The sequence below is a fragment of the Haliotis rubra genome, unplaced genomic scaffold (genome assembly GCF_003918875.1).
Source record: "Haliotis rubra isolate DU_JTF1 unplaced genomic scaffold, ASM391887v1 Scf181, whole genome shotgun sequence".
Classification (NCBI taxonomy): Eukaryota; Metazoa; Mollusca; class Gastropoda; order Lepetellida; family Haliotidae; genus Haliotis; species Haliotis rubra.
In genome coordinates, this window is record NW_025765792.1 from 206,018 (window position 1) to 220,081 (window position 14,064).

At 38.7% G+C, this 14,064-nt stretch overlaps 2 protein-coding genes across 2 annotated transcripts in view; one reads left to right on the forward strand and one right to left on the reverse strand.

Annotated features, from left to right (window-relative positions):
- The window catches only part of LOC124273485 (lisH domain-containing protein ARMC9-like), a 39,902-nt gene extending 39,161 nt beyond the window's left edge, over positions 1–741 (reverse strand). The window contains exons 1-2 of the mRNA XM_046708754.1: positions 650–741; positions 36–122 (exon numbers count right to left, since the gene is read on the reverse strand). Of these exons, the coding sequence (XP_046564710.1) occupies positions 36–95 (60 nt within the window). The 5' untranslated portion in view covers positions 96–122; positions 650–741. The remainder of the gene's footprint in view (positions 1–35; positions 123–649) is intronic.
- A 203-nt stretch (positions 742–944) lies between these two features.
- On the forward strand, positions 945–11,496 carry LOC124273506 (fumarate hydratase class I, aerobic-like). Its single transcript, XM_046708770.1, is given in 14 exon segments — positions 945–1,000; positions 2,025–2,208; positions 2,695–2,822; positions 3,700–3,838; positions 4,540–4,640; positions 4,800–5,006; positions 5,372–5,498; positions 5,682–5,872; positions 6,056–6,166; positions 8,138–8,344; positions 9,009–9,081; positions 9,084–9,127; positions 9,970–10,087; positions 10,697–11,496. Coding segments are annotated over 13 exon segments (1,731 nt in total). The 5' UTR covers positions 945–1,000; the 3' UTR covers positions 10,798–11,496.
- The last annotated feature ends 2,568 nt before the right edge of the window (positions 11,497–14,064 follow it).

The following is a 14,064-nucleotide window of genomic DNA, read 5'->3' on the forward strand; positions in this document are numbered from 1 at the left end:
AAACAAAATGACAAAATCTAAAATCAGTGTCTCACCTCTCTTATGATGCCATTCAGCTCACCCTCAAAAGCCACAACTGACAGGTTTCCTGACATGTCTCTTCTGTATTACACGATCAAATGCTGAATAAAAATATTCGACACTGTAAGTTTTCATGTTATGTATACCCATTTCAAAGGAATAAACATGATAAAGCTGTCATTACATCTCTGAGCTGTACTAGGCATGTCACGATATATATCATAAATTTTAATTTTTTATACTGTATCTGCAAACTGCTTAATATGAACATAACTTAATAATTCACTGCCACGACAATTTTACATTTGTATAGATTATTTTGGATAAGATAGACAATGTGAAGGAATAACTTTCAATTTTTAAATCTTTCAAATGATCAGCCTAGTTGACATTATTAATGACAGATCTAGACAGAAATACTTTTATCCACGTACATAGAACGTAACTGATTTTGATGCAGACAGTTCCATATTATACATCCTGGAAGTCTCATATTTACAATGCATTCGGTCCTATTATGCGAGTCTGTGCTTGTGGCAACCGTAAATTTTAGCATTGTACTGGACTTCTGAGATAATACATTCTTCGCGTTGTTGTCTTAGTCAGACAACAATGTTTGACCACTTACATGTTACAGCAATTCAAGTCCTATCTATTTAAATCCTCATAATCGGCTTATATATCCGTCTGACAGCTGTTTATAAGAAACGCGCACTTGGAATCCAGTAAACATTAAAAGACCGCAGTAAATATTTATAGGATCGGAGCAAGTATGACGTTAGTTATTTCCTGTCAGTCATTGTTAAAACTGGCGAATAAAAAAACCCAGATTATGATTCAAAAAAAATCTTACTCGTGTTATATGATCGTCAGGGCTTTGGCCTATGTATTTTTTCTGACAGATTATGATTTTGACCTTCATGTGGAGTTGCCTCCCTTCAATCAATTTTCGATCAAGGACAAGACTTAGTGTGCGAAGGTAGTTTATTAAGATTGCTGTCGATAAGCAAGAACGTTTAATGCAGTCACAGATTAGATGTTTTTAGTGTAATAAGTCCGATGAAATACAATAACTATTCGTATCTTGCACGTGTAATTACTTATGCGATGTTACAACTTTGTTTGAGAATCTCCAAGTCGAGAACAGATTGACTGCGTTATTCTCTTGTTTATTATCATATCATATGTTTGGACTTATTTAAGAACAATATGTGGGTTGTATGTTTCAGTATACAGAAAAGTACTTGGGGTACACATCTGTAGTACCCGTGCTGCACTACTGATTCACTGTTTAGCCCTTGATGAAAGAAAGAAATGTTAAAAATGTTTTGTTGTCAGATTTATGTATTAGAGAAAAACATCAAGGATTCCATGACACCACCAATGCCCTTGCACAATCCTCAACCCCCAATTGTCAACTCAAAAACTGATTGTGGTTAAGATGATGGATATTCAGTTTCCTTCTACTTATATCGTGAGACTTTGACTAAAGTGACATTATCATATTGCAGTGATGCTTTACATATAAATCTGCACTGAACTAGATCATTAATGCCAGTACATGTGTACTTCAGTTTGGCTTTCCCACATTATTGCTGAAGGTGTCATTGTTGGCATGGTTACTACAGATATGTACCTGAGGTACATAAACAAAGTCCAAATTCAGACATATGATGGTACTCTAAACGATGGACAAGTCCATTTTTCTCAACCCAAAACTGAGACTGCCTCATGCTGTACTTCACTTTCATCTGATTTTGAGTGATACAGTGCATCGCAAAATATTGTCATTGTGAAGAAAAATATATTTGGATGGATATTTTAGTGCTATAGAAATAGGGCTAAAAATTGGCCCCCCTCAGGACCAGGGTGTTCATCATAATAAAATGACATACATTTGACAGATAAGGATGCAGCCCAAGCCTACAACCCTGTTTTCAGCCTAATTCACTCATTGAATTCATACACTGAATAACATTTATCGATGGGCTTTTTGTTTTCAGATGCTTGGGTCAGGGGTCAGAGGTCGTGCCCTGCAGGGGGCGTGGCATGTTATTCAAAACCAACTGCGACAGGTACAGACGAGTGGTGTACAAGCAGCAGCGGCTGCCGACGTCAAGCCATTCTTCTACCAGGATATCTTTGAACATGAGAAGAAAGCAGAAGTCCCATGGAAAAAGTTATCAGGTTTGTTTTGAAAAAAAATAATTCTTTTTTCAATTTTGTCCACTGGGAAGAGAGCATATGCCGCATGGAAAAATTGACTGTTTTGTCTTCAAAATTTGTATTTGTCATATTAGATTTGAATTTATCTGTTTGGTTGTCAGTTTCCAAGGGTAGTCTAAATTAACAGAAAAAAACAACACCACTCCTGGTACTCAGAATTATCAACAGATGAAGAATCCACAGACTGAGAGAGTATTGCTAAGAATAGATTAAAACTAGAAAGACTTTCATTCTAATGAAGTTCAGACAGTTGAAATGAATTTGCTTCAACAGGTTCTCAGAATGGGTATATTCCAAAACACTGACACAAACTCTTTTATTTTTTTACATAAATTCTCATGATTGAATTGAGCAATGTCTTTTACATGTCCCCTCCAATCATGGACATTTTGTCATTCTACATGTTATTTGTATGTGGTGACAATGTCAATGTTTTCGTCCTTGTAGGCGACTATGTATCGACGTTTGATGTGAAGGGAAGGAAGGTTCTTCACATACAACCTGAAGCCTTGACCTTGCTGGCAGAGAATGCCATGATTGACATTTCTCATCTCCTTCGACCCGGACATCTCCAGGTGATATGATCACAACAATATTTCTGTTTCATAATTTTATCTGATTTCTTTTTTTGATGTTTTTGTACAGTTTTTACATTTCTACATGGTAGATTTCATCTAACATAATCACAATGATAAGTTCTTGGTATGCACAAGGGACATAACTCTGTTCACTGAATTCTGGCACCTTCAGGGAAAGGGTCAATGGTGCCCCTCCCATCCCTTGTCTTTGTGGACAAGGACACAGATCATCACTACTTCAACTTTTTATAATTTATTCAGATACAGTCAAATCCCGATGAGTCGAATCGCTGGGGATCAAGTAATAAATTCGACTTATCGATGTATTCGAGACATAGGTATGTCTATGAGGGTAGAAAAAAAGATGATCCAGTCCTAATTCCTCTGCCTAAGCATTTGTTTATCTAATGATTTCCATATCACTAATAGGGACACCTTATCAGTTCCAGTCTGATTAGCACAGACAGTAATTTCCGTAAAATCACTAATCTGCCTTTTGAACTCACCCGTCAATGGCGGAAAGGTGTGAGCCGCGCTGGTTTGTTAATTGGATCAGTTTGCTACACCAGACAATTTCTCATTGACTGACTTCGGCTTATGTATACAAGATTGCTGTTGTTTGAATCTCATGGGACCAAATTTCCTTCTCGAGTCATCGTGTGTATTTATGAGACGAATTCGTGTAACCGGTATTCAAATGATGACAACTATAACAGTGAATGGTCAGGACCGACAGGTACTTTTGAGTTTTGCATAATATTCGAGACAGCGGCATTCGACTCATCGGGATTTGACTGTATTTTGCTCCATTGGTGTGGTGCCTCTGCAGCGAGATCTGACTAACTAATGGTCTGTTTTGTGTTTTGTTTTCCAGCAACTGTCAAATATCCTAAAAGATCCTGACGCCTCCAGTAACGACAAGTTTGTGGCTCTGGAACTGTTGAAGAATGCAAATGTTGCAGCTGGGATGGTGCTGCCTGGTTGCCAAGATACAGGAACAGCTATCTGCATTGGTAGGTATTCAATTTTCCAATCTCAGTAATAACTTCACTGTTCCAGGGTAGGGTTTCAACGAGCAGCATCATTTGATTACTCATATCTTGACTCTGCTGTTATTTTGAATCATTGCTGAAGAAAATATGAGTGGAATGAATTGGTGTACTCTTTCCATTGTCATGGTAGATGTATACAAATCAAATATGAATAGCATTTGGGGTACTTGGGATATTGAACAGATTAAGAGTTATCTCCCTTGTACCACAAACTCTCATGTAGTTATTCCCTGTGTCCGTGTGTTTGTGCCTGTCTGTTTTGAGGACTGCTAGTACTGTTATTGTGAATAATGTGAACAGTGTTCTTAATTAAGTGACTCTCAGTGTTTGAGTTCGAATCCTGGATGGGACTCAACTGAACAAAAGGACTAGAATCAGTACTTTATCGAGAAAGTGTAATCCAAAAATATGACATATACTCATGGAAACAAATAAGGGAACACATGAAAGTACAAGTGTTCCTTTATTCTTTTCCAGGTTTCTTCACAAGGTATGTATTGCACTGTGAGTGAAATTCTGGAAATAGATAAAGGAACACTTGTACTTTCATGTGTTCCCTTATTTGTTTCTATGAGTATATGTTAAACATGATTATGTCTTTAGTCTTGCAGCAGAGTTTTGCTAAGGCCATCATGGTGATGTCTTTCATTGTTTTCCTCCAGGTAAGAAAGGTCAGTATGTGTGGACAGAGGGGAGGGATGAGGATGCTCTTTCAAGAGGGGTATACAACACTTACACCAAGAGGAACCTCAGGTATTCCCAGGTAATAATTGAACTGTGATGGACTGTGTATTGATTAACTATTAACAGGGAATTTTTGGTTACTTCTCAGTTTGCCTTAAACATGCCCTGAGCTTTTTATGATAGTGCCATAGGTTCTGAAACACTTATCCCTTGCACTCTCGCATGAATCTCCTCCTAGGTGGCACCACTGGACATGTTTAAAGAGGTCAACACGAAGACAAACCTTCCTGCCCAGATCGAGCTGTACGCCACAGATTCCTCTCAGTATGACTTCCTGTTTATGGCCAAGGGAGGTGGCTCGGCCAACAAGACATTTCTCTATCAACAAACAAAGGCATTGCTGAATCCTGAAAGACTTATGAAGTTTGTAGATGAAAAAATTAAGGTCAGTAATCAATATATGTGAGAAATGTTCATTGATGCCTCAACAGTTATAGGTGCGAGGTTTGACATGTTTGAAAGAACATGTGTTTCCTGCATTCTTTCAAAATCATGTATATTTTCATCCAGCTGGCAAAGTTTATATCTTTAGTGACGTGCTGAAAATTAAAATTTAGTTAACCTGGGAATTAGCATCTGATTCGTTTGACCAAAAAAGCACAGGCAATGGCGCTTCATCTTTTTGGTAAGGGTCATGAAAAATTGTACAAGGACTTAATGAGAGACTTCTTAAAACTTGACAAGCTGGAGGGAAGGATCATGATTTTTGGTAACTTAGTGCAACAAATACTCTCCTTTTTCTTTTGGCAGACATTAGGTACAGCTGCCTGCCCTCCCTATCATCTGGCCATCGTGATTGGAGGAACGTCAGCAGAGCTCACACTGAAGACCGTCAAACTGGCCTCCACACGATACCTGGATACTCTCCCCTCTTCAGGTAATGATACGTTATAGGGATAACATTGTTCTGTAGCTTTGTGTGGCCTGTGAACTTTTGGTAACAAATTTTGGAGGTTCCAGGTCATCCCACTAGATGAAGATTTCAAACCAAAACCTTGTTTAAACCAAACCATACTGTTTGAGTTAAACCATACTGACTCACATGTTTTTCATTTATCAGGCAATGACCATGGCAGAGCTTTTCGTGACCTTGAACTGGAGCAGCAAATCCACAAACTGACTCAGAAAATGGGGATTGGTGCTCAGTTTGGCGGCAAATATTTCTGTCATGATGTGCGAGTCATCCGCCTACCGAGACATGGAGCTTCCTGCCCTGTGGGCATAGGGGTGTCGTGTTCAGCAGACAGACAGGTAAGGCTTGTTAGTTGGGTTGGTTAGGTAGCGAGGTGGCTAAAGTGTTTAACGCGTGAGACCTAAGTTCGAATCCTCTTTTGAGTCCCACTGGCTTGTCGTTGATGGAACCACATTCAGTCAGATTTTCTATTTCTCAGAAAGTATCCTCAACATATTTTAGCAAGATGGCTTCTTCTTTAGGCACTTGGCAAAATAACAGAAGAGGGCGTGTTTCTGGAACAGCTGGAGACTGATCCCATCAAGTATCTTCCTGAGGTGGAGGCAGAGGACCTGGGAGGAGAGGTTGTGCAGGTAACATATTGTACCAGATGGCTCAACTCAAACACAAATACCTGTGAAGATCCGGGTTAGAACTGGTTTTCAGCAACCCATGCTTGACGTAAGAGGCGACGAATGCTGTCAGGTGTTCAGGCTTGCTGACCTGGTTGATACATTTCATCGTATCCCAGTTGTGCAGATCGATGCTCACGCTGTTGAATCACTGGATTGTCTGGTCCAGACTTGATTATTTACAGACCGCCCCCTTATAGCTGGAATATTGGTGAGTGTGGCGTTAAACAACATAAATCAAACACAAAACTATATGTGTTCTTATAAATCTACCAATAACTGAAAAATTAAGAAAAAAATGTATTTGTTTTCCTGATATCCTGACTCATCATATTTTACACTTTGATCACAGAACCCAAAATGTGCCTCTTTACCGGCAGAGCAGCCACTGCCCTTGGTTACCAATCAGAGTTGTCTGTCCTTGATCCTCACTGCCTTCTCATTGCACAAGAGGATATTACTGTAATGAATATCTAAATTCATGTAAAATTGTTGATCTGACCATGGGGCTTTTCAGATTGATTACACATTAAACCATTGTAAACACAGAATCGACGATAAATATGTAGCAGGTCAGAATAGAGGTCACGCCTCAAATGAAAAAGTTTTAAAACTGCTGGGGATCTCTAATGGCAAATTACTTAATGAAATATAATTTCAAAATGTCAGTTAAATCAATAAATGGAAAACCAACAATGCAGGATAATGAGTATGGCTGAGTCTCATTTCAAGCATATCAATTATCCTTGTGTAACCACGCCCATTTCTGGTGTCGCCCCGCCGTGATATTGCTAAAATCGGCGTAAAATCATACTTGCTCATTCCTTGTGTAACCACGCCCATTTTTGGTGCCCCCTGCCGTGATATTGCTAAAATCGGCGTAAAATCATACTTGCTCATTCCTTGTGTAACCATGCCCATGTTCAGTTTGGGGCTAGTTTTTTGGTGAAAGGTAACTTATTTTGCATTAATTGTGTCAGCAGCCTGATACTGAACATGAAACCCAACAAAAATTGTGACAACTTATGTTATTTAGGTGATTACCTTTGAATGTTGAATAAAAGACTTATGTCCCAGTGACTATATTGGAGGGTTCGGGGTTAACATTTGTTGCTACTAGACTAGTGGACTGGTGGGTCTTTAAATTTACTAGACCTGACCTAATGTCAACTAGATCATACTGTTGGAAGACAAAACAAGCTTATTTTTATTATCAGCAGGATTATAGTACATACTAGAAGAACAAAGTATATTAAACACTAAACTATGTGATAATTGTTGCTTTCTTTTGTATATTATGAATACTGTATACCTTAACTTTTGATTTTCTGAAGAACGTTTATCATTAAACAGTAGCTTTTATTGTCTTTTTTACACTTGAATAAGCTTAATAACAGTCTTTGTAATAGTAAGGTCGTGGGTTTGATCCCCGACCGCGTCATACCAAAAGACGTTAAAATATGGTACTTGTTGGTCCCTGCCTGGTGCTCGACATTAATGGGTACAACAAGGACTGGTCGGCTCGGAGTCAGTATACTGTTTCTGAGTGGGGTATTCATGCTTCACTGCGGCATGGAATCTCAGTGAACTAGCACTATAAAACCAGCTTCAGTCTGGGCTAGTACAAGCAGCCGCACATACACATACACTCGCATGCACGTCGTCATATGAGCGGAATATTCTCAAGCACGACGTTAAACCCAATTTCACCTTACCTCACCTTTGTAATAGTCATTATAATAGATGACGCATGGAAGATTTTTAAAAACGAATCAAATACAGTGATTTGAAACAGCATTCATTAACAATCTACACAACCAGTTGGGCTATCCAGACATGAATTTAACTAGACTGGACCAGCCATTTGCTGGACAATGTGTCGTGTGGATGTGCCTTAGTGTCGAACCCTGTATTGATCATCTTGTATCCCAGGTTGATCTGAACCGACCAATGAGCGAGGTGCTGCAACAACTTAACCAGTGTCCAATCAAAACTCGTCTGACGCTGACAGGGACGCTGGTGGTTGCGAGGGACATCGCCCACGCCAAGCTGCAGGAGAGGTTAGACAAGGGGGAAGAGATGCCCCAGTATATGAAGGACCACCCTGTGTACTATGCTGGGCCTGCCAAAACACCTGAGGTAAGGGGGGATAACTCTGCAATATTGACCATGAGTGGTATCATTGCACAAATCTAGGGATAATTTTGTTGCATCGTGACCTGGGTTCGAATCCCAATTTGGGTACAATATGTATGGATTCTATTCTTGTTGTTCCCTTCTCTGTTATCTCTGGAAATTATTGCGAGAAATACACAAAGTATATATTGAATGTACATAAAAGATTGATGCCTATTTAACAGTATGTGTAGCAGTCCAGTTGAGAAGTGGTAGAAACAGGTGTTAACTGATTCTTCATCCAATCATTTGTATCAATGCTCCAGTCTTCATTCTCCAGACTGAAAGTTTTGAAACCAAGATTTCATCTCAATTTTTCAGGGGCCGGTGGGACAGCCTAGTGTTTAAAGTGTTCGCTCGAAGATTTGGTTTTTTTATTCCCCATATTGGTAAAATGTGTAAAGCCTATTTCTGGTGTCCCCGCCGTGATATTGCTGGAATATTGTTAAAAGCAGCGTAAAACCATACTAACTCACTCACTCACTGACTGAGACTGACTGACTGACTGACTGACTCAATTCATCAGCACTATGCTTGTGCAGAAACAAGTAGCACAACTGGAGTATTTTGTCATTAAACAACAAACACATAATATGTTTGAACCAGACATTTATATTCTCTCATCCAGGGATATGCAAGTGGATCGTTTGGACCCACGACAGCGGGCAGGATGGACTCCTATGTGAACTCGTTCCAGGCTGCTGGGGAAGCAAGGTCATGTTGGCCAAGGGCAACCGGAGTCGCCAGGTGAGTTCGGAGGGATAGGGAATTTACCGTTTGATTCTTAAAATAACCTTCAGGAATTGGAAATGGATTTATCTATCTCAATGAAGTTGATTGGACAAACTTTTCAAGTTACAATTGCTTATTGTCTAGTTCATCATCAAGAAGGCCAAAAGTATTTCTCCTTACGGCCAAAAGTATTTCTCCTTACTGGCATACTTAAGTTTCTATATCTAACAACCAGCGTTGGAAGAGTGTCCACACAGGTAACCAAACTCCATGTCCACATAGGTTGCCTATTTCCATCTCCACGAAGATAACCAACCTACACAGATAACTAAACTCTACGTTCACACAGATAACTAAACTCTGTGTTCACTCAGATGACTAAACTCTATGTTCACACAGATAACTAAACTCTATGTTCACACAGATAACTAAACTCTATGTTCACACAGATATCTAAACTCTGTGTTCACTCAGATAACTAAACTCTATGTTCACACAGATAACTAAACTCTATGTTCACACAGATAACTAAACTCTGTGTTCACTCAGATAACTAAACTCTATGTTCACTCAGATAACTAAACTCTATGTTCACTCAGATAACTAAACTCTATGTTCACTCAGATAACTAAACTCTATGTTCACACAGATAACTAAACTCAGACTCAGATACTAAACTCTATGTTCACACAGATAACTAAACTCTATGTTCACACAGATAACTAAACTCTATGTTCACACAGATAACTAAACTCTATGTTCACACAGATAACTAAACTCTATGTTCACACAGATAACTAAACTCTGTGTTCACTCAGATAACTAAACTCTATGTTCACACCTGAATGTTCATACAGGTAACTAAAGCATGCAAGACCCATGGAGGGTTCTACCTGGGATCCATCGGGGGTCCAGCAGCCATTTTGGCCCAGAACTGTATCAAGAATGTCGAAGTCCTTGAATATCCTGAACTTGGTAAGTTGTTAACCCCTTTCCCAAAACAAAGGTAGAGTAATGACAGAAGTCTTGCTCAGTATGACGTGAGAAAATGGAAGACTATAGCCTACTGGGTACCGCCTTGTTAGAAGGTTGTACACAGAGCCACTTATACCTGTGCCTTGCCTCTAGAAGGTTGTACACAGAAGCCACTTGGAGTATACATGGGCCTGTGACATTGCCTCTAGCGGCGTAAAACCAAACTCAGTCAGTCTAAAAGGGGAGGATAATCATTAATTGCCTGCTTGATATGCTTGATAAAGTGTGAGTTGATGTGAGTGAGTGTGAGAATGACTTAAATGCTACTTGAAAGGACTGACAAGCCAAGGGATTTTGGGGTTTATGGCAGTGTTATCTTTTGTGAGCATTTGACATTTTTGTCAAAGCTGGTTATTTGGTTTGTTATCTAACGCCACACACAGCAATATTGCACAGCTATATTGCGACTGTCTGTAAATAATCAGGAGTCAGGACCAGACAATCCAGTGATCAACAGCATGAGCATCAATCTACGCAATTGGTTTTGTCAAGGCAAAAGTATCTATGAAAGTTTTCATTTGGCAGTAATCCACCGTGGTTGTTTTGCAGGTATGGAGGCAATATGGCGAGTGGAGGTGGAGAATTTCCCAGCATTCATTGTGGTGGACAATAAAGGAAATGACTTTTTCCAGGAATGGCAGCTGGAGTAATGTGACTGGTGTAACCTAGGGCAACAGTATTCTTGATGGATGCTTTGTGGAGGACACATACTTGATGGAGATGGATGGTTCATGAATTCATGCTTCATATGAAATTATACTAAGAAATACTTGTCAAGAAGGGTACTTAGTATATTGTAAAGGATACTTTAAAAATACTTCCCACAGAATAATACTTCATGAATAATTTATAATTTTCTTGATTCATTGAGATACTCATTGAATATTAAGAGGATTCATGAATAATTCATTAAAGATTCTTCATGAATACCTTAAAAGGATTCTTTCTGAGTATCTTATAAGGAGTTGCCATGATTGCTTTATGGATTCTTCATAAATACTTCATAAAGATTTCATAAATACAGCAAAAAACTTCAGTAAGAACTCTTTGTAAATATTTCATCAGAATTCTTCATGAACACTTCCATGAGAATCCTTCTGGAATAATTCCATACAGATTCTTCAATATTTTGGAATGGATTCATAATGATTCATAATGAATATTTCCAAAAGGATTCTTCATGAATACTTAAAGAATGAATACTTTATGATGATATTTCATGAATACTGAACAAGTACTGATGAGTAAACTGCACAGGGTTTGTGATACTGTTGATGGTTATTAGAGTGTGAATGATCAGTGATTGGATTATGGAGACCTTAGAGAATTAAACATGTATATTGTTGTTCTAACACTTAGTTTACTTTTCTATTTGAGTTTCCCAAAACATTTTGTTTCCCACAAACCCAAGTGGGAAAGGTGCATGGGTTATAAAACTGTATTCAATACAAAGCTTTATCTAGGGAAGGCGCAGGGCCCAGTCGATTTTGGTGACCTTCACATAACTTTCAAGGTCATGTCGACACTTTGAAGATTTCAGCATGTAAACCTGCATGTTAAGCTATCTCAAGAACCGTTCACTGGATTTTCTTCATATTTGAAACCAAGCTTTATCTAGGTAAGGCGCAGGGCCCAGTCAATTTTGGTGACCTTCACATAATTTTCAAGGTCATGGCGACACTTTGAAGATTTCAGCACGTAAACCTGCATGTTAAGCTAGCTCAAGAACCGTTCACTGGATTTTCTTCATATTTGAAACCAAGCTTTTATTTTGACCTTCACTTATTTTTCAAGGTCACAGAGACACTTTGAAGATTTCAGCATATTAACCTGCAGGTTATGCTTGTCAGCGAGATACCTCAAGAACCATTCACTGGAGTTTCTTCATCTTTGACACCAAACTTCATCCAGGGAAGGCGCAGGGCCCAGTCGATTTGGTGACCTTCACTTAATTTTCAAGGTCACAGTGACACTTTGAAGATTTCAGCATGTTAACCTGAATTGTCAGCAAGATATTTCAAGAACGGTTCACTGGTTTTTCTTCAAAGACTTTCAAGACTTCCCTTAAATGTTTTTCAAAAAGCAATTTCTTTAGTACTATTTTTGCATATTTCATACACTAAGAGCAAAGGGATAACTGAACCTGAAAACCTTTTCTACATTGGTTCCCCAAAAGGCTCTGAAGCCCAGGAATGAGAAGCTTCACGAACGTTCGACATGGGGAATTGACTTACTGAAGTCCTCTGAAAATCAACAACAAACATTAACACAATTTGGTGACAATCTATATGTTCAAGAAACACTCATTACATCTTGTGGCCAGTTTGTGAGTTCTATGTATGTACCAAATAATCCAGTGATGTCTGTAGATGATACAAGATATTGAATGAAAACCTCCCACCAACATCCAACAGTCTAAAACATCACATTGAGCGAGTAAACTACCAAGTCCATGTTTGGAAACAGTCTCTGAACCAATCATGAACATTCCTTCACCAGTTGACCATGCTTGGGGCATTTGTGATGGTCAGCTTATCCCTATTCTGATGTCGAGAGATCCTGCTCCCCGTGGATTGGTTGAACTGACATCGTGTAAATGCAAAAAGTCAGCATGCCAGCAGAAAGAATGATATAGTGTGTACAGAGGCATGTCTTTTTGTATGGCAGGTGATTGTTGCCCGAACACCTTTGACTTGTTGCCAGTAGATGACTCCGATTCTGACATGAGTGAGTGAGTGAGTTTAGTTTTACACACTCAGCAATATTCCAGCTATATGGCGGCGATCTGTAAATAATCGTGTCTGGACCAGACAATCCAGGGATCAACAGCATGAACATCAATCTACGCAATAGGGATACGATGACATGTGTCAACCCAGTCAGCGAACCTGACAACCAGATCCCGTTAGTCGCCTCTTACGACAAGCATGGGTTATTGAAGATCAATTCTAACCCGGATCTTCACAGGTCCGATTCTGACATGAAGTAAAATATGAAATGAAAGAAAGTGAAAAGGAGGGTTAATTGCAAGCTTATGGATGTATCAAATGTGATTAAAAGTTATCTGATAGAACAATTTGAATAGCTACAACCAAAGCTTAGACGTAGTTATCGGCCATGAAGCATAGTTTTCAAACACTTTTGGATAATGTTATTTCATCAAATATTTTAGGAGTGTAAAGGTTTGATTGACCATATCATTGACATTTAGCTCTATTCCTATACTGTATTAAACATTAGACACCAAATAAGTTGTTTGGATTTCATATCAGTACAAATTTAGTCCTCCACTAAGTATATGTAGTTAAACTACAATGGCGGCCATTTTGAATTCTGGGTAATATGTAAAAATTGCTGATAACATGCCGTCACTCTAGAAGTAAAGAGAAAACAAAAACAACTTGTTTTAGTAACAAAAATAATGTTAACTGCCATTAAATAAATCACCCTCACACATTTCCATGAAAAGTCGGAGAATCGTTAAAATACCCGTCTCAAAGAATAAGACTGTAAAAATTAAATTACCACGATATGACCATACAAAATGACTTGTTTTGTGCCCAAGCCATCACTCTAGGAGAAACAAGTGTCAAAAAACATCACAAGTATCAACTTTGGATGTAAATGGAAACATTCGGTGTTCATTTTTATGTAAATTTAAGTGCTGAGAAGGCAAAACACGACAAAACAAAATGGCGGCCATTTTGATTTTTCAAAATACAATTATGTCAAATAATTTCACAAATACACAAAAGTCAAAATGAAAGTGATCAGATTGATTGTAGTAAAACTATCGATGATTAACTTTGAGGTGTTGTCGGGCAGCAAACCAAACGCGACGAAAATGCTCGCAGACCCCCACCACATATAATGACCCGTAAAAAAACCCTGATACCACAATCTGAGAGTATTACAGG